This window comes from Agelaius phoeniceus, chromosome 10 (assembly GCF_051311805.1).
Source record: "Agelaius phoeniceus isolate bAgePho1 chromosome 10, bAgePho1.hap1, whole genome shotgun sequence".
In the NCBI taxonomy this organism is placed as follows: Eukaryota; Metazoa; Chordata; class Aves; order Passeriformes; family Icteridae; genus Agelaius; species Agelaius phoeniceus.
The window spans coordinates 14,154,978-14,175,525 of NC_135274.1; the positions used below are offsets into that span (position 1 = coordinate 14,154,978).

General features: G+C 50.6%; 2 protein-coding genes across 12 annotated transcripts in view; one reads left to right on the forward strand and one right to left on the reverse strand.

Moving 5' to 3' along the window:
• The window catches only part of ZIC4 (Zic family zinc finger 4), a 35,290-nt gene extending 20,796 nt beyond the window's left edge, over positions 1 to 14,494 (reverse strand). For 2 of the 11 annotated variants that reach the window (XR_013183626.1, XM_077183939.1), the window contains exon 1: positions 3,464 to 4,753. Coding sequence is in view for 10 of the 11 variants with exons in the window: in XM_077183939.1 (XP_077040054.1) it covers positions 3,464 to 4,661 (1,198 nt within the window). In the remaining variant the exon portion in view is untranslated. Of the gene's footprint in view, positions 1 to 3,463; positions 4,916 to 5,781; positions 6,479 to 6,826; positions 7,137 to 9,082; positions 9,168 to 11,959; positions 12,062 to 12,085; positions 12,697 to 14,104 lie in introns of those variants that run through there. The other 9 variants (XM_077183944.1, XM_077183945.1, XM_077183943.1 and 6 more) reach the window with 9 other exon arrangements.
• Positions 14,495 to 14,814: 320 nt separating this feature from the next.
• ZIC1 (Zic family zinc finger 1) lies at positions 14,815 to 18,992 on the forward strand. The gene is made up of 3 exons (XM_054639203.2): positions 14,815 to 16,501; positions 17,665 to 17,828; positions 18,201 to 18,992. Exons 1-3 carry the CDS (start codon positions 15,526 to 15,528, stop codon positions 18,396 to 18,398), a joined length of 1,338 nt encoding a protein of 445 aa, XP_054495178.1. The 5' UTR covers positions 14,815 to 15,525; the 3' UTR covers positions 18,399 to 18,992.
• The last annotated feature ends 1,556 nt before the right edge of the window (positions 18,993 to 20,548 follow it).

Here is a 20,548-nt window from a genome sequence, read left to right on the forward strand (position 1 = left end):
GACAATAGCAAACTGCAAAAATCCTGCTTGCCAAGGGGTACCCAGGTCCTGTACCGACCGATTATGAAAATATCTTCCTCATCCGTCAAAAGTCAAAAAGTATCAGGGCGGAGAGGACTCCACAAAAATACACGGCCTAACCTTAACGTGAAGCGCAAACAAAGCAACTGTGTTCACCATCATGGCGTATGTAGCTGAAAGGACTTCCAATATTTGGTTTTGTGTGTTTGCTTTGGTTTGGTTTTTTAAATTTCTTGGGTTGTACGTTCGTGGTTGTCGTTTTTATTTTTTTCCCTCCCAATTCGTCATGATTAAATTTAGGAGAGACTCAGTCTACATCGGGCTCGGCTGCGAGCAGAGGAAAATAAAGGAAGGCATTCCAAATATTTCACATGAATGCACTTTATGCAAGGTGGGTGGGAAAGGCTCATGGCTCCGCGTTTAAAGTATGCCCTTTCCGCACTGTAATGGTCAATGAGGAGCACTGACATCCTGCACCGCTAGCATTTGCACGGAGGATGGGTAAATATCTGGTGTTGGAGGGAAGGGAGGGAAGAGGTTAAAAATAAGGTCTCTCACAAAACGATGCGGATTCTGTAACCAAATACTGTCGACATACAGCGGTGCATATGCATAGACACACGCCCGCCTATAATCTAATTAGAGTTCCACGTAAGGAAATAATTTGACCTTCAGCATCTAAGTTGAGACAACAAATCAAGGATATTAGTGTAGTACAAGCAAGCAGTAAGTTAGGAGACCCCAGGGAAAGCCATCCTCATAAGCACTCTGCTTGTGCAAAGTGAGTTCCATTCAGGTAAAAGCGGGCTGCGCCGCACTGCGCTTTGCCGAGTTGAAAAATGTTCAACTTCGCTTAACCCCCTGAAAGAGCCACTGAAAGGTCCGTCCGTGCAGCCGGGTTTCAAGTGGGAAGAGGGCAGCATTTTCTCAGCTGCCCGGGTTGCATTCCCTGAACGCCTCAATAAAGAGGAGCCATCCGAGCCATTTGCAAGTATTCCTTTCGCGAGAGCAGGTTTTCTTTCGCGGAAATCCCGGCCCGGCAGGGAGAGGACACTGCACAGGTCCCGGCTGCCGCAGCCCGGGCACGGAGCCGCAGCCACGCACAAAGTTCCGCGGGCGATGGAGACTCTACCGCCATTTTACCCCCACACTTGTAGCTGGGCAAAAGTGTTCAGTGAAACTCAGCCTGGAATTTGTGGCATAATCCCCCGTCTCCGGGAGTGGATTAAGGTATTTACCAACTTCTCCGGGTGAGTGGTGGCGGGGGGAAGCCGGAGCTGGCGGCTCCCGGGCAGCGGGCGAGGCGCGGGGGCGGCGGGGGCCGCAGGGAGGGAGCGGGGCTCCGTCCCACGCCTCGCACTATTGTTCCTGGCCCTCAGGGAAGGCGGTGAAGTGATCCCAGCCCGTCCTGCTCGTCCCGTTGCCGCCGCCTTAACGGCCTTATCCTCCAACCTGGAAAACTCGTACATCGCCAGATATCCCTCTGCCTGCTCCCCAGCCTCGGAGAAATCAGAAGTCATTAATATTTAAGGAGGCAATAATTTTCCTGTTGAATCTAGAACTGTCTTCATGAATAATTCGTAGTGAGTTCTATTAGGGTTTCAGAAACATTGCGTTTTTGACAACTTCTGGGTGTTTAATAGAAACGGTGGAACCATAAAGGCCCTGCAGGAGTTTGCACAATACAGCAATTAATCACCGAGAAAGTTAAAGCCAAAAGTACAGACGCGCCGAATGGTGTTTAATAAACGCAAATCTCCGCTCTCGGGTTTGCCCTGAACCTGCATCTCCGATGTAGGTCAGTTTTCCCAAGAATTTAACCATTTTCTGCTTCAGAGACTTCAAACAGTGAGGCCGTTAAAGAGCAGTAAAAGTTTGTTTACTTAAGAAAAACACTGTCATTAAGAGATGAGCTCTCCCGGTTAATGGCTGTACCTGTGCTGATCCAACAAGGAACTGGCTGGGATACAAGTTCCGTGACCCGGGGATACCCCTTTTTCGAGGAAAAAGGGGGCCAAGAAGGCAGCCGAGGAACACAGCTACGCTGTCGTCCACCTCCTCCCCCCCACCCCCCCGCCCCGCACACAGACTTACTCCTCATAGAGCGATGGAAAAATAATGAGGTGACGAGTGACGGTCGCTGTAAAATCTCAGTGCTATGTTTAGATGATAGCGATACGAAATTAGTGTATGTTCTGCATATTATATCACGTCGCGCTCTATCATAAAAAATGCAACTCCTGGAAGGTCAAGCCCTGCACCGAGCATGGGGGAAGGGGAGTTTTATGAACTGGAAGGCGAAAAAAATCGTTTGGCTGTAAGCAGATCTTACAATAGGATTATGTAGTTTCCCTCGCAGTGCATAAGGCTGTACAGAAGGGGGTGGGAGGTGGAAAACCCTACACTGGAAGAGATTAAATTTTCCAAAAAGGGCTTATTTCTTATCTTCTTCTTTAGAGAAGGAAAAAAAAAAAAAAAAAAGACAAGCCAGCGCTATGGACTACAAACACCGGCTGCTAAACTAATTAATACAACTTCACAAGCTGCTCCTGGAAGTGTGAAAACTTTCTACGTGCAATTTCATTAATTATAAATGCTTTCCTGGCCGGAAGAGTTCAAACGTAGTTCTGCAAGATCGTCCATCGTGTTACTTTATTTTCTGTTAACTAGAACTAACAGATGTTTCTGACACATGTCCCAATTTCACTTAACAGATCTGTAAATGACATTTCAGAATGTACAGGCCGAAACAACACAAGGGTTTCTTTTCTTTCTTTTCTTTCTTTTTTTTTTTTCCCTCACGAGAATCAGAAATCGCAGCTCCCCATATTTGCGAATGCAGAAAGTCGTTGGAAGGCAATGCTCATTAAAAATGTCAGTGTTATTCAGATCAAACATTTGAAACTCCCTCTGCCCAAAACAGAACTGTTGAACGAAAAGGTCGCAGCTGTGTTATTCTCACAATGTTCGAGCAGCAGCATCTCAGCGACATCAGTCAAAACTGACTAGACAAGTTGTAACTTCCATTGTTCACTTTTAATTTGTGAGCTTGCACAATGATTTCATTTTTTCCCCCCGACTACTTTAAATCGAAAAAAAAATCCTCGCCTGTGTGAATTAGCAGAAACAGTAGCTATATCGTTCGATACTTACACAGATCTACCCATATAAACATTACAGCAACCTCTCCGCACAACCAGAAAAAAATATGGACGAGAATTCTGAGATTTGCTTTCGCTCTCCCCTTCCCCCCCTTTCCTCCCCCTTCTCCAAACGGTAAAGAAACAAACAAATCTGAGAATTTATTTTCCGGAAGTACTTGGCGTGCATTCAATAACAACTCAAAGGATACATTAAAAAAAAAAAAAAAAAAAGGAAAAAAAGCAAATCAGTACGCGGAATAACAGAGAGAAATAGAGTAAAGAGAGCTTTACATACTGACCTGTATGAGTTCTTTTGTGTATTTTGAGATTCTCTGATCTGGCAAACACTTTGCCACAGCCTGGGAAAGGGCAGGGGAAAGGTTTTTCACCTGTGTGGACTCTGATGTGATTTACAAGTTTATATTTGGCCTTGAAAGGTTTCCCTTCTCTCGGACACTCTTCCCAGAAACATATGTGATTGGACTGCTCGGGTCCTCCAACGTGCTCCACCGTGACATGAGTCACCAGCTCGTGCATCGTGCTGAAAGTTTTCGAGCATAATTTTTTGGGAGTCTGGTCCAACTCAATCCACTTACAGATGAGTTCCTGTTTGATGGGCTGCCTCATGTAACGAAAGAAGGCACCCGGGCCGTGGTGTGGAGCCAGGTTCACGTTCAGATTCATACCACCGTAGTTATGAAGCGAAGAAGCAGCAAAATGATCTGTCCTGGAGGCTGGTACTTGAGTGAAATGTTCAGACCTGGCGTACATTTCTCCAGGTAACCCCAGTCTGAGCTGTCCGTTTAGATGGCCACCTGGAGCTGCATGGGGAGGCTGCTCATGGAGTCCAGTGAACAGAGAGGGATTCCCAGCTTCTGAGTGGTGGTGCTGGTGACCATGGTGTCCGGGGTAGCTACCTGTTGTTGAGACAAACAGTCCGTGGTGAGAACTTGCAGCGGGGTGCTGCTCGGTCAGCCCTGGCATGAGTGGGGCCGGCAGGTCTCTGCGGATGAAGAAGTCCCTACCTGCTGCCAGAGCCTGGGCTGGGTGAGACACGGGGTAAGGGGCTGCTGGTGACTGCGCCGGGCCAAACGCTGCCGTGTGACTAGAGACCACCTCGGCTTGGCCTGCCATATGATGATGATGATGATGATGATGGTGGTGGAGGAGCTGGTGGTGGGGATGAGGGGCAGGGCTGATCTTAAGGGCCGCGGGGTGATGCTGAGGAGGAGGATGAGGAGGAGGATGGTGGCGGTGCCCCATGTGTTCTGGCCGGAGCTGCTGCGGCCCGAGGCGGGACTCGGCGGCGTGTTCCCCCGGCGGCGTGGGCGCCGTGGTGTGGGGGTGCCCGGCGACGCCCGGGAAGCCTGTCATGCTCTGAGGGGGGTGCTGGTGGTGGCGAGGAGCCCCCGCCAAGTCTACTAATCTCAGCGCCGTGTTCCGCCTGGAGAGAGCAGCAGGGTCCATCACCGGGATCCCCAGAGCATCCACGCTCATTAGCTTCTAACGCTAAAAAGTCACCTGACAGCGGGAGGAGAGATACACAGGGCAGCGGGGGGGAAGGGGGGGAGCGGGGGAAACAACTTTCTAGTTTTTTTCTTTTTTTTTTTTTTTTCTCCTTTCTCCCAAAATTAAAAAGTTTCCCGGTCCCGCCGCCCTGCCGCGGGACGCACGGGCGGCTGTGCCAGCGGGTGGGCTCGGGGGGCCGGCGGGAGGCTTTGGCGGCGGCCGGGGAGGTCCCGCGGCACGGCCCGTCCTGCCCGGGGCCGGGGCGGCCCTCACGGCGCGGCGGGACCGGGGCCGGGCCGCGCTCCGGCCGTGCCGCTGCCCCGCCGGCCACACAATCGCCGCGCCCGCCCATTGGCTGCCGCCGCGGTGACGTCACCGTGACAGGTCCCGCCGCCGCCGGAGAGGGAGATCGCCGGTGCCGCGGGGGGCGCGCGCGGGGACGGGCTGCGCATGCGCCGCCGCGCCAGCCCTTCCCCCGGCGCCCCCGTCCGCGGCCCGGCCCGGCCCGGCCCGGCCCGGCCCGGGGTCTCTGCCCGGGGTCTTGCCCGGGGCCGGGCATTGCCGGGCTTCCGCCTGCGGCCGGGGAAAAAAGCCTCCCCGGGAGTGGAGGGCATCGCCCCGGCCTCCCCCTCGCCTCTGTCCGTTTCCGCTGCCCTGCCCTGAGACAAGGGGCGGCCGCGGGGTTCGCCCCCGGCAGAGCACGGGCAGCCCCGCCGGTCCCCGGCCAGGGCAGCGGCAGCCGGAGCGATCCCGGTGCCCGTCCTGCCGGCGGGTCCTCGGCACTTGTTGCCAGCGCGGGGAGAGCGTCCTTGCCCGGCAGAAGCTGCGGCCGGAGCCGCCCCGGCCGCTCGCGGGCCAGGCGGGCTCGGCCCGGGACTCGGTCTACCGGCCCGGGACTCGGGCCATCGGCCCGGTGCCTGAGCCCGGAGAAAGGATCCCTGAGAGATCCCATCCCCTTCCCCCTCCTCTGACAAGTTTTAGCAGCTATCTGATTACTGGCCGCCGGGGCAATGCGAGAAATCGTGATGTTCAGGCTGAATCTGAATGTTTAACCCAGAAGAGGGAGTCTCTCCCTTTCCCTCTCTCACTTTCTCTCACGCACACTTACAGGGCAGTTCCACGTAAAATCCCCGTCCTTGGCTTGAAGGAAAAGCATTGCCAAACATTCATAGTGGACTCGGTTCTGATGATTCTCACCTGAAGGAAATAACATGGTCTGCAGGGTTTGCGTGCTAGTAGTGGAAGTGTAGGTATGGGTTTTAGCTGGACACACTGAGGCCTTACAGGTTTAGAAAAGCTTAGGGCTTCAGCACAGGAGGAAGCATCTGCTTAAGTTTTTAAGAAGGGGATTGTGAACTTAAAAAAAGTTAATGAAACGTGGAAAGAGATTCTTCTGCTCCAAGAAAGAAAAACACATCTTCAAATATCTACCCACTGTATTACCACAGTACTTGGATCCTGACACAAAAACGGCTCCACCATGACCTCACAGTCTTATGAAATATAGCAATGATTAATTCTCTACCCATCCCTTCAAACTCTCATCATTTTAATACATTGACTCGCTGTTAACTTGCCAGTGGGTTCTTTACCAGATGCATGCCAGGTAAAGCTCCCAGCACAGAATTTTGCATTTCCCTAAGAATTTAAGTGTTGGCAATCAATAGGCTTTATGTGAAGTAGTAAAACAAGAAACTACTTGGCAACGTCAACCCAACTACTTTCATAACTGAAGCTGCAAGGCAAAGACTGGAAACCATAAGACTAAAGTTTAGGACATACATAACCACATAGGAGACATCTTTGACACAGCTTCACACATTCTGGGTAGGCTGCAATTGTATTTTGTCTCTGCTTGCATTTACCATACTTGCACTGTAAAACTAGGCTGATATTCAGGTAGCTAGCTATAGATACATCCTTGCACACATCTTTCTGAGTGGAGATGATGAAAAGTGACAAATGATGCAATTAGCTCCCCAACCTTACATAACATGTTTACGCAGGCATTTTAAACCACACACCATCCTCACAATATCTCAACTTTCAAGTCTACTTGCTCTACGAAATGGATTTGACAGTCCTATTCATGACCATCTCAATAGGAGTGCACAGAAGAGACAAACGTTAGGAAGTATGAATCTGTTACTTACAAATGTACTGAGACTGTGAATCCCAAATAAAGCTGCTTTCCTCATACCTCCTTAAAACACTGCATCTCTACATACTTGTTATCCATCAATTCTGACACTTCTCAGTCAAGGGAGAAAACATCTGGAAGGGTTTGCCAATTAAAAAAAAAGTCATAACAATTTTGCCCTAAGTTCATTTCAAATGTTGTGATGATTTCTTGCCAGACACTCATGGCTCTCAGTTGCCCCCCACTCAGGGCTGTCTCTCACACCCTTTTCCAGGCAGCGTATGAGAACCTGGCCCTCGGTGTCCCTCACTGTTAGGTGAGGCTGATGTGAGCCCCGGTTGTGTGCGGGGGAGGGCGGGCGGGGGCCGCCACATGACTGCGCGGAGGCGGAGAAACGGGGAAGAGGAGGGAAGAGGGCCCAGACCCGGACTGGCTCCGCTCATCTCCCACAATGTTTTGAAAACTTGAACGCTTGTCTGTGCAGCCCTTTGGCAGCTCGAGCTCAAACCGCTGCTACTCGAGAGCTGACCGAGGTCTCCTGCTTCTTGGCAGCGGCCTGAGCCCGCTTGACCCGACACGCCGGCCTCTCGGCAAACTCTCAAATGTGTCAACACCAGCTTCTGCAGGGCCAGCAAACTGGCCGCCCGATCCTGAGTACGAATTTTCCTCCGGGTGGCTTCTGTGTGTCCGCCACCCCGTCCTCAGCCCCTGGCCCCAAGGCTGGCCCGAGCTGGAGGGTTGTTCTAAAGAGGTGACACGTTGTAAAGACGAGTCACCAGCACTTCTCTGGGCCCGATCTGGCTCTTGTGGCAGAAAGTCGGGGCTGTGGCCTGGGTGAGGGGCTGAGCTGTCCCCCTGCTTTCCGCTCCGCCTGCCACGGCCCGGGCCGGGCGGCCCGCGGGGCAGCCCCGACCCTCCGGCACTGCCCGCACCCCCGCCCCGCCGGGCCGCCGAGGCCTGCGGCGTGGAACCGGCTGCACATCCCTTTGCGGGGTGGGAGCGGCCCCAGCTGCTCAGCGGCTTTACCTTAGCCTGGTTGTTTCGGTAGTAATCTACCTAAACATCGAGATGCTTGTCGCTATCTCTAGCATTGTTTCGAAGACACAGCCCCCTTTATAACCGTGCTCAGCTCAAGGCACAGCTCCTGCCCTCGGGAAGCACAAGAAAGCCAAATTTGATCTTCATCCACTCAGTGTTCTCCCACTTCCACCTCTGTGGAAACTTCCCGACCAGCCAGCTACAAAATATCCGGCCGGTGCCCGAGGCCTGGGCCGGGCCGGGATGCCCTGAACACTTCAGACAGGCTTCGGGGGGTTACGGTTTTGGGCTTCAAACCCCAAACGAGAGCAGGGGAACGGATCAGTCTGAAACTCCCTTATCTTTACTGTGAGAAAGAGAAAAAAGCGAGGAGTAGAAACAGTGAGGACCAAGAAAGTCACCCTGCGCGATTCCTTATCCCTTAAACTCGCTTTGGCAGAGAGGGATGCGGGAAGCAGACTCAGGACCTGAGCCTGAGCCCCTGCCTGCCCCGGCAGAAGGCACTGCTGGTTAGGAAGAGGTGGTTCAAGAAAGCCTTTCAGCAATCCCAGTTTCACCTCGGGGAGGAGAGGGTACCGAGTAGCTCGAGAGCACACTCTGCCTTTGTTTTTATTCCCTCGCCCCATATCCACTTATGGGGACTTTTTTATTTCAGGGTTCCCGAACAATGGGAAGTCAGCCACCAGGCAAGCAACGGTTTGTGCCTAGGTTTGCCTCTCACATTTTGTGACCTAGAGCTACCCTAGGACAAGCAAATCATATGCTTATTTTAAATAGAATATTTCATTCAGGACCTCAAGATTAAGGTATTCCTGTCAGATAAGCTGTCAGTCACTGACTACTTAGACACCACATTGTGGAAGCCTGGTATCCCTGGTAAAGATGATACATATCATGTAAACCCCATCAACAAGATCAAAGTCTTCTTCTTTAATAGGATCCAATACATGTCAAACCTCATTCCAATCAAATCGTCCGTAAATGAATTCAAGATGAATATGTCATAGAATAATGTGACAGTGCAATCACATGGGGTCAGGGGTTGTTGTTTCAATGAGAGAGTCGTCAAATATTAATTCTAGAACCTCCAAATGAATAGGCATTGAGCAGGATTAGGCAGCTGCTGGTGGGGTGTTCTGTCGCTGATTTGTGTTTATGCAAGTACGTTAAACACTAAGCTGAAAAAAATACAGTCTCCTTTGAACTGTAAAAAGGACATATTTTAACTTACTTGACTTTTCCAGGATGTTTCTGTAAAGTCGTTTTCTTTTCCTCATTACAAGGGGAGTCTTGTGCCTCATTTCCTGACTTTGTTCCTGTTTGGGGAGAGAGGTAGAAAGTTAAGAGCAAAACCATTTGTGCGTGAAGTGGAATGAGTAAGGCACCCTATAAGTGTGGCATCATGGATTCAAAAAGAAAAGGAAAAAACCCCAAAAAACTCAAAAAACCCAAAATCCAACTTATAAAACCAGACCAAAAACACAAGTTAGGCAATGAGAGGGGAAGAGAAGCTTTCTCCGAGGGGAAACTGGAGGCTGTCTCCCCAGCAAAGCAGCACATGTTTTATGGAGTCATGAAGTTTCCATGGCTGATTTAGGGGAAAAAAAAAATATGAAAGGACATCTTTTCAGTTCTCCTTTGATCTGACATTCACCTTCTGGCAGGCTATTGTAAGGCAAGTTTTTACCCACTCGGCTATATTGTTTACAGATCCTTCCGTCCCGAAATTAAATTCCGGACTCTCTGCGAGCCTCCAACACAAGTTGTTGTCTCAGCAAGGATTAGTATAGTACCACCCTGGCACTTCTCCCTGCCTATAATTTTCAGCTTGCTCTTTGCTCTCTGCAAGGCAGAGCACTGCCACTGCTACAGGCAGAACTTTGCACAGCTTGCTTTGAGCGGCAGCAATAGCTTTGAGAGCAGATCTGGGGCTGGATGCAGTGTCTGAGTCTGAATGTTTGCAGATATCTTTGAAATGCTCAGGATTTTGTTTGTTTGGGTTTTAATACAGAAAAGCACACTAGAATCTGGAATCAGTTGCTTAAAATGACGTTATTATTATTATTATTATTATTATTATTATTATTATTATTATTATTATTATTATTATTATTATTTCTACTATTATTATTATTTCTGTCTCTATATTATTATTACTCTCACTACTATTATTATAGGCACTCCAGAGCTAGTAAACAAAAATCTGTGCTAAGACAAACACTTGATGATATTAATTACGAAACTTCATCGTCGTATCACAGTCATAATCTTTCATAAATAATTTGATGTCCTCCATATTTTCACTGCTGTGATGAAAATTACTGCCAAAACTTTAGCAATCCCTTAGGATTTTAAATTCCTAGTCAACTTCCATTCATTCTCTCACTTTTCCCAAGTCAGAGTGGCCAACATTGCCCCGCTAACGAGAGGTTTGCAGGAGTTGTGCTTTATGGTTAGGGTGGGAGGTTGGAGGAGTGCTCAGTTCCCAAGTGTTCGCCAAAACTTGTTGAAACTGGACAAAAAAAAAAAAAAATCAAATCGCTGCATTTAATATTTCAAATGGTTACCAGATGACAAAAAGGAAGGCAAAACAGTTCTGCGTTTCAGAGTAAATATTGGCTAAAACTCTGGCTCGACCTCGCACGCTTTTCTCATCTGCCCTGTGCCGTCGGCGGAGCAGGAGGGTGAGGATGTCCCCTTGCCCAAAGTGTTGGGATGTCGGGCGCTCGTGTGGGGTACCGGTTCCCCCGCGGTGGCGCTGGGGCTGCGATGGGACCCTCCCCGCCCGCCCCCCTTGCCCGAGCGCTCGCTCCCGCCCCGGGCCGAAGGTGCGGCCGAGCGGGGCCGGAGCCGCCGCCGCGCGGGTCCCGGGCGGGGTTGCGAGCCAGAGCGAGTGGGCGGCAGCAGCCACGGCGTGTGCCCCGCCGCCAGCCGCTTGGCACGCAACCTGTGCTTTCCGCGGCCGCGCAGGGCGGAGGGAGCGGTCCCCGGGAAGGGCTCGGTGCAGAAATAAAGTTTCTCGTCTCCGGGTGGAGAGAGCCCCGAGAGAAGCCCGGCCAACGGGCTGGACTCCCTGGGGCTGAGGGATCGTGCGTGACAAAGGAGTGGGAGGAAAGGGGTCGGCGAGAAGCCCACGCCAGTCCCCATCGGTCGGCGCTGTGCCGGTGCCCGGGGCTGGCACGCTGCGTTGGGCTCGGGTCAGAGGTCACCTTCGGGTGTATCGCCCTGGGCAGGGATTTGGGAGCTTTCCCCCAGCCCCAGCCGGTTTCAGACGCGGGAGGGTCCCTCGGGGCCGGGAGCAGGGTCGCAGTCCCTGCCCGGGCTGTGCCGAAGCAGGCGGCAGCACCCAGCTCCCCGGGCAGCCCCCCCGGCCCTGCCTGCGGGGGGGCGGGGAGAGGCCGGAGGGGGCCGGCCGAGCTCCGGGCTCCGTCCCTCCCGCACCCGCCTATAAAGCCGGGCTTGAGGTGCGGGGCGCCGGCTCCCCCGGCGGGCCCCCGCGGCACCGGGCGCGGCGGTGGGCGAGGTCTGGGCGGGGAGCGCGTCCCCCGGGACGCCTCCCCACGGGGCTCGCCATTGTCAGCGCTCGTCCCCCTCTGCACGCCGCCCCGGGCTCCCGGCCCTGCCTGGCGGCCGCAGGACCCTCCCGGCCCCGGTGCTTGCCCGTCCGAAGCGAGCCCGGCCGCGGTCGGGGCGGGCAGCGCCCCAGCCCCGCTCTGCGCACCCCGCTGCCCTGTTCCGCGGGGCTCCGCCGCTGGGCACTGCGCGGACCGCCAGGCCGAGCCACCCTTTGCTTTTAGGGGGGCGAGCGCGGCTCCCGGCGTCCGACAGAAGGTGTCGGACCCCCCTTCGGTGCTTCCCGGGCTCTCGGCCCTCCGCCCGTCCCCGCCCGCCGCGCTGCCGCCGGGACCCTGCCCCACGTGGGCGAGGGGCAGCCGAGGCGCTGCCCCCCCCGCACCGCAAGGTTCCAGCCCTTCCTCCCGGGGTGGCCAAGCCTCCTCCCGACCACCCCCCCCGACGACAGGGAGCTCTCGTCCAGCCCTTGGGGCAGGCGGTGGGGGCTAGCCAGCAGCCCAGGCTGCACAGGCACCCCCTACACCCAGGCACTTACCCCTGCGACCTGTTGAAGGTTTCCCCTCATTTCTGAACTGGCGAAAATAAAAGTGGGGGTGGAGGGGAACGGGAAAAGAAAGAAAGAATGAAAGAAGAAAACAATAACCCCCCCCTAAGAACCCACCACCTCTTTGGCGCTTGCATCGAGGCGGTCATCCTTCATTTCTTCTTTTCTTGCTTTCTGGAAGCAGTTAGGGAATGTATGATGAAGCAGAAATGAGCCGTCAGGATGATATTTTAATGGCTTATATGTCACGTTGGTGCATGTGGCTTTGAACTGGAGCAGCTTTCGTTTCCTGCAGAGAGCGCACCGCAAATCCCACTTGATAACTTCTACAACCCACAACATTTTTTTTTTTTTTACATTCACTCTTACACTGTATATTTAGATACGCTTCCTAAAAATACCTTCTCGTCTGCCTTCTCGTACATTTTGCACCGACCTGGAATGATCACTGGTTTCCCCTTGCACTGGGAGGCAGGCTAGCACTGAACTACCCAACTTTGTAGCTCTCCGAATGCCATCGCCCAGCACACTTCACAATAAGGCTGGCAACTCTGTCCTTCGCTTAATTTTAGCACCAAATACAGAAAGTAGAGCAACACCCGCCTTAAGACTGTGTCCACACCCAGGCGCTCCCTAGAGCGGGTATACCTGTTGCTCTGAGCTATTGCAATTCCATCAAATAGATTCCGTAGAATAAATGCAAACGTGTAGATTCAGCTCACCATTATTCTAAAAAAAAAAACCAAAAAAAACCCCAAACCCACCAAACCCTGTAAAGCCTCCCGAGATCCAAGGAAAATTACATAATAGATCTGCTTTGAAAGCTATCTCCTGCACCGAGCACAGGCACACTGCGTCTGCAGATAAACTGCAGCGAAACATTCCGTCAGGGCGTATCAAAGTTTATTTATTGTCGTTGATGTTTGTTTGTTTGTTTTCTCGCCGCAATGGCCATTTTATACCTCTCAAAATGAGGCAGTTCTCGCCCGAGAAGGGTTCTCGCAGCAGCGCTGCCCGTCCGACTCCCCAGTACCTGCGCTGCGGATTGCTTACCAGCGGCTATAATTAGAGAGGATGAGTTTAAAGTTTCTTTGTTTGGAACTAGGAATTGGAGGGGCTCGGATTGAGCTGCGAAGGAGGCAAGTGAAGGGCTGAACAAAGGCGAAATGTATGGAGTCTGACTCTTAGCGAGCTTTTGGTGTTTTCGTTACTAGAAAATAATTAGAGCTAATGAATATGCAGGCGAGCGAGTAAATAAATAATTTGCCAGTTTTATATCTGTACGCACATGGGCACATACCTAAGTGTATCAATACATACACACACAAAGACGTCTATATTTTAAAGTTTCTTGAGATATTTTTTTAAGAGCCGAAGCATCGTTTAAAATATTGTACAAATGTTGCTTAGCTTAATTGATTAAGCCACTAAGGTTTTCTGCTTTTAAATACCATACTTATACATTTCAACAATCATTTTAATATATAGTCAATGGCTCTTTGTAGCGGGAACAAAAAAGAACTATCCACAGTTTTTCAATAGACTTTGAGCTGGGGAAAGACAGGTTAATCGAGGGTTGCATCTAGAAAACAACCAAGTGTTGTATGTTTGCACTGAATCCAAATGTCTGCATTTTTCTAACTAAATCAAAGGGAGTGTTATTTCTTTTTCTGCTCACTCATCTGAAGGTAAGTAAATTTTCTCTGGCGATCAAAAGCCTGGTCAGCAACAAAGACACCGCCTGCTTTTTCCACCGTCCTGGTGTGGCAAGTTGAGGAATTTCAATAACTGTGACAAGGGTGACTGATTTGTGAACTAGAAAAGGTTTGAATGTCAGAAAATTTACATTGCTCCTATCGAGGACTTAAAATAAATTTCCTTCCCCCCCCCACCAAAAAAAAAAAAAAAAAAAGAAAGAGAGAGAGAGAAAAGTAACCGTGAGTTACATGCAGTAGGAGGAGAAATAATGTAGGTTTGGAAAATTTACAGTTTTACCTGAATGAGAGAGACTCCGTAAAAGAGAGAGCAAGCGACAGCGAGAGAAAATGGAGCGAGAGAGAAAAGAGAAGGAAAATAACAAAAAAAAGGAGGCGAAACAACAACAACAAAATTAGAAAGTTAAGAGTGCTCACCCACCTGCGTTTTGATGGGTGCAGAAAACAAGATTTATTTCAGAAACCTGATGGAGGGATAGAGTCAGCTACACAGAGAAATCACGCCTGGTGTTTAAAAATTAGATCAAGAGCACCCAGCACCTACTCTCGGAGAGCTTCAGTTTTAAATAAGAAGAAAGCACCTTCAAAAGACGCGAATCCCTATAGGGCTTCTCTTTCCAAAGCCTAAAAAGTTGCTCAGTGATCTTAAAAATTCAGGATCACCACGAAATCATCATAACCATCATTATCAGAGTGCTGGAGACAGAGGGACAGAGAGAGGGAGAGCGGGGGACAAAATAACCCTAATAATAGATATTTTTTTTTTCCTTAGCGTACACATACACACAAAAAGATGCGCTGGAAATATTTTCGTGGGGGCAAAAAAAAAAAAAAAAAAAAAAAGGCAAAAGCAAGAAAAAAAAAAAAAAGAGCCTCATATATATATTTAAAAAAAAAAAAAAAAAAAAAAGTTGGGGCTGCCGCAGCCCCGTTTGTCAGAGCGGTGTCAGGGCGCCACAATACCTGCGATGGATGAGGCGGCGCGGCCAATCAGCGGCCGCAGCCGGCGGGGCCGGGGGCAGCGACGCGGGGAAGGGGGAGCCGGCGCCGGCCAATGCGCGCCCACGTCCGCCCGCACGGCGCTCCGCCCCCGGCTCCCATTCATCAAGGGGGGGGACGGTGTCGTCTTTTCAATTCATTTATCTGCAGGAATGATTGCCGCTATCAGTCTCGCGTTCACCGCCCGGCTGAGGAGGTGAAAGTTTCTCCCCAGGAAGATAAACCGCAAAAGACAATATTGTGCATGATTTGCGCCTTTTTTTTGCGGAGCGAAAAAAAAAAAAAAAAAAGGCCCCCCGAAAAAAAAAAATCGGGTGAGTGTGGGGAAGCTCGAAGAGGAGAGAGAAACAATCTCTCGGCCACTTTGCAACATTCCTATAGCCAAAAAAATCACTGAAGGAAGTTTCTTTTTTGTTTTGGTTTTTTTTTAATTTTTTTTTTTTTTTGCTGCCTGTGTTGAACTCTCGCCGTTATTGTTATTTGCAGCCAGTTTATTTTTGAGCTCACCCAACCCCCCCCTCCCCACTTAAACCTCCCTGAAAAGTCAAAGCAGAGAGACAGTGAATATTTTTGGAGCACGTTTTTATTATTATTATTATTTGCAACTGCGAAGATCTCTTCCCCCCTTCCGCACCAGCCTTTTTTTTTTTTTTTCCTTTTTTTTTTTCCTTCCCCCTGCGCTGATGCCGAAGGGGGTGTTTTTGATGTGGTTGCTTTGGTGGTGATCGTCGCTGACTTTCCAAAGAGGGTGTTTTCGCCGCCGCTGCTGCTGCTGCTGCTTCTCTCCGCGTTGTGTGTGTGCGCGCGTGCTTTTTTTTTGGTTGCTGCATCGACGCTGGGAAGATGCTTCTGGATGCTGGACCGCAGTATCCCGCCATAGGAGTCACTACCTTCGGATCCTCTCGCCACCACTCCACGGCCGATGTCACGGACAGAGAAGTGGGGCTGGGGATCAACCCCTTCGCCGACGGCATGGGCGCCTTCAAAATCAACCCCAGCACCCACGAGCTGGCCTCGGCCGGCCAGACCGCCTTCACCTCGCAGGCGCCCGGCTACGCGGCGGCGGCCCTGGGGCACCACCACCACCCGACCCATGTCAGCTCCTATTCCAGCGCCGCCTTCAACTCCACCCGGGACTTTCTGTTCCGCAACCGCGGCTTCGGGGAGGCGGCGGCCGCCAGCGCCCAGCACAGCCTCTTCGCCTCCGCTGCCGGCAGCTTCGCCGGACCCCACGGACACACAGATGCCGCGGGACATATACTTTTCCCGGGGCTGCACGAACAAGCCACCAGCCACGCTTCGCCCAACGTGGTGAACGGGCAGATGCGCCTGGGCTTCTCCGGAGACATGTACGGCAGACCCGACCAGTACGGCCAGGTCACCAGCCCCCGCTCCGAGCACTACGCCTCGACCCAGCTGCACGGCTACGGCCACATGAACATGAACATGGCAGCCCACCACGGGGCAGGGGCCTTCTTTCGTTACATGAGGCAGCCCATCAAACAGGAACTCATCTGTAAGTGGATTGAGCCCGAGCAATTGTCAAACCCCAAAAAGTCCTGCAACAAAACTTTCAGCACGATGCACGAGCTGGTGACTCATGTCACGGTGGAGCACGTTGGAGGACCCGAGCAGTCCAATCACATATGTTTCTGGGAAGAGTGTCCGAGAGAAGGGAAACCTTTCAAGGCCAAATATAAACTTGTAAATCACATCAGAGTCCACACAGGTGAAAAACCTTTCCCCTGCCCTTTCCCAGGCTGTGGCAAAGTGTTTGCCAGATCAGAGAATCTCAAAATACACAAAAGAACTCATACAGGTACGGTAACCTTCTCTGTCGCTTTTCTCTGTGCGAGTGGAAGCGCCGAGCGCCGGGGCCGGAGCGGGACGCGGGGCCGTGCCGGAGGGGTTGGGGGCCGGCTCGGCCGAGGCTCGCACGGGAGGAGGGGGTTTGGTCCAGGGACCAGTGCTTTTTTTCCGGGAGAGGCCGGCTCGGAGCTCCGCTGCAAAAAGAGCTCGGTCACAGCCACGCCAGCAGCAGCAACAAAAAGAAAATGATCCCTGCCGAGGCAGAGGGGGAGGACGGCAGGGTTTGCTGCTGGGATTGTTAGGGCGGAGGGGGTGGGGTGGGGGATCGCAGCAACCTGTCCTGTTTAAATTTATAGGTTTTAATTAATTATTGTTCGGCAGTTTTGGCTGTGGCACGATGAGAAATTGTGCTAAATGTTGTAGGCAGCTCATTCGTCTCCTCTCTGCAATTCAGGGCTTGGTAAATATTTAATTCCGTTGAGCGATATTAAACAAACCGAGCCCGGCGCGTTACTGTGTTATTGTTGTGCGGAGGGGAGGCGCCGGTATTCCTGAGAACTTTTTCCTTCGTGGGAGGTGGGAATGCAGCAGCCTCTGGCCGGGAGAGCGATCTCCCCTTGCTCCCACCCCAGAACGCTGAAAGCCAGAGCCGCTTTCCCCAGCGCTTTTGCCGAGGGTTTGTGGAGCTGCCCTCTCGCTGATTTCCCGGACAGGATAATTTTAAATATTGCAAGAAAATATGGGGGAGGGGGCTGGGGGGGATGAGAGAGTAAAATATTACGAGAACGAGCTATAAAATCGGAAACCAGACGCTGAGGATCGTGTGTAATATCCCACCACGCCTGCTCTCTCGCTCGGAGCGTTGTGAAGAGGGAGAGGTGCCCGGGACTGGGGTTGAAAGGAAACTCGCCCCTCCAAAAGAAAGGGGCGAAAAAAAAAAGTTATTTGGCTCCCCTGCTCTCCGAAACGGGCGCTTTGCGGGAGTCGGAGGTCCGGAAAGGATAGAGACTAGAAGCAAGGTTTTGGGATTCGAGCCGCGCTGAAGTTAGAAAGTTGCGAGTGTTTGAAATGGAGCCCTGGGCTCCGTCCGGCGGTGCGGTGACAATGAGCGATCCAGCCGGCCCTGCTTAATCAGATCCCTTTCCCCCCCCCTCCCCCTTCCCTCTGCAATAGGTGAAAAACCATTTAAGTGTGAGTTCGAGGGCTGTGACAGGCGCTTTGCAAACAGCAGCGACCGCAAAAAGCACATGCATGTGCACACTTCCGACAAGCCCTATCTCTGCAAAATGTGCGACAAGTCCTACACGCACCCCAGCTCCCTCCGAAAGCACATGAAGGTAAATGGAGGGCGCCTGGCCTGCCCGGGCGGAGGGCGGCGGGGCCGGCGCGGCCGTGCCTGCGGGCGGAGCGCGGCCCGGGGCCGGCCGGCAGCGGGGCCCCGGCTCCGGGCCCGCCGGGCCGCGCTCAGCCCGGGCCCGGCCCCGCCGCGGGGCCTTCGGTCGGTGCGGCTGGGCCGGGAGGGGCAGGGAGGCGGCGGCAGGAGGCGGCCGGGGGCCTCGCCCGGCGGGCAGGGGCCGGGGCTGGAGCCGGGGAGCCCCGCAGGAGAGCCCGAGCCCGGGGCCCGCTGCTGGTCCCCGGGGCTGGCGCATCCCCAGGCCGAGGCCTCCGTCCGCCGCCGCTTCTATCTCTGCCCGGGTTTTCTCTTGCAGGTCCATGAATCATCCTCGCAGGGGTCCCAGCCTTCTCCCGCCGCCAGCTCAGGCTACGAGTCCTCCACCCCTCCAACCATCGTGTCTCCATCCACAGAAAACCAGACTGCCAGCTCCTTATCCCCTTCCTCCTCCGCAGTCCATCACACGTCCAGCCACAGCACGCTTACATCAAATTTTAACGAATGGTACGTCTAAAACGCTAAAACAAAACAACAACAACAACAAAACACAAACCGAAACAAAAAAAAAAAAAAGCCCCAAGCGAGCAAACAAATACCCTATTTAAAGACTCCAAAATAATGGACACTCTGAAATCAAAATTTAAATGAGCAAACAAAAATAAAATGCTGCCAGTAGACCCAGGACTGAGTAAAATGAAGACTTAATTTTTAAAAATATTTTTCTTTTTTTTTTGTCCTCCATTATTTCTCTCTCTCTCTTTTTTTTTTTTTTTATTTTTCCTTAATTTTTTTTCTTTTATTTTTTTTTTCCTGACTGTTCTGCTCTGTTCCAAGGCTTGGTAGGCGAAGGGGTTAGTAGAATGCATAAGAAGACAAGGTTACCAGGGCAAATGCCAACTGTGTAGTAGGGCTTCACTGGAAACCACTGATTAGAGATCGCCAACTGCATGTCTGCTCGGGCAGCGGCCTTCCCCCCCATCCCCTCTTGTAAATACAGAATTATTAGCATCAAAAACAAAACGACAAAAAAAGTGTACTGTTTGATTTTGTAAATAGTTATATCGCAAGTTGAATAAGGGGATATGTGGATTTGTGGTCTTTGCATATATGTGGGGGGAGGGGCGGGCGGGCGGGAGCGGCGGCGGGGGGGCGGAGGTGGTGGGGGGGCAGAGGGAAGAGGTAGAAATTCAACTATTTGTACTGAATGGCAAGAATGTTCTAGTAAATGTGTATCAAAATGTGAATTACTTTGTATTATTACAGTCTAAACGTCGATCTAACAGAATATTATTGGTATTAATGTGCTTTTTTGTATAAAGTGCAACATTTCGTCCCAAAGTCCAGTCTAAGTAGTGCAGTAAAATGTTGTTACACGTCCTGTCAAGAAATTCGTATAGTGAAAGCCTGGATCTGCGTGTCAAACTGTTACATTTGTTTATGTAAAGTGATATTAAAAAAAAAAAAGATATAAACTATATCTGTCCGTTGCTTTTGGCAAATACAAGAACATAATGTATATAAATCCTAATTTCCATATTTATCCGCATGTAAAGGTCCGGTTATACCTGTTACAAGATATTCAATATTTATGGCTAGAAGAATTGGTATGTAAAATTTAGTTTACAGAACTGTTTGGTAACATTTCGTACCTTATTAAAGATTCTTAAATCCCAAGAATTGTGGTAGGAATTCTTATTCACTAAGTCAACCTGCTGCAACTCCTACTAGCTTTAGGATATTAGAATAAAACTGTCCCAGTTTTTCACTGCTTTCCATTATGTCATCACTAAAGCAGCGAAGGTGATATAAATGTGATAAATGAAAGGATCCCTGCTGGCATTACTATAGTGTGTAATTAGTATTTATATCAAAATTTATGAAACAAATTTTCGGCCGCAGTATAATTTAAATGACCTTTGCAGACATAGAATAACAACCATAAAAATAACAGAAATAGATTGCATATGCTACATAAATATTAATGTGGGGAATTGTTACACGAGAAGTGCTGCATTCCAGTCCAACACTGTCCATGAATCTGCATAGACTGGGTCCCTAAATTAAATTAATTCGGATAACATATATTAGGAGATTTAAAACAGAGGAGATTTCGGTTGCTATTTTAATTTAAGGCATTTATGACCATAACTAATTCTTAGGCAGTGGATTCATGACTTTCCTTGGGCCTTTTACTCCAAGAAGTACAGCACTGTTTCACGAAGGCCGTTGTTGTTGTTGTGTGTATTTCTATTTGATTTTTTTCTTCTTTTTTTTTTCTTTGCTGATATTCCTTAAAACGTGATGTTAATTTAAATCAATTACTTCTTATGCTATGTTATTATTATTACTATAATTTTGCTAGTGTTAATAGCTTTCTAAAAAAATAAATGTAGGGCATAAGAATTATTTTATGTAATTTGATTATCTTTCTATCTCTTTTATTTATTTCTCATTTACTTAAGAAATTCGTTCCATTGGCTGGCGTTGATACAGTAAATTTGTAAATGAGAAGACAATATAAAAAATCTAAATTACTTGTGCTTAATGACTGTAGCAGAACGCCTTTTCTCTAAATCAGATTGTCTTCCTTGCAGTTTAGTTTGATAGATTTGCAAGCTGTACTGCTTCCACTAACTTAGCTACGGTTGTTGGAACTGTTGGGCT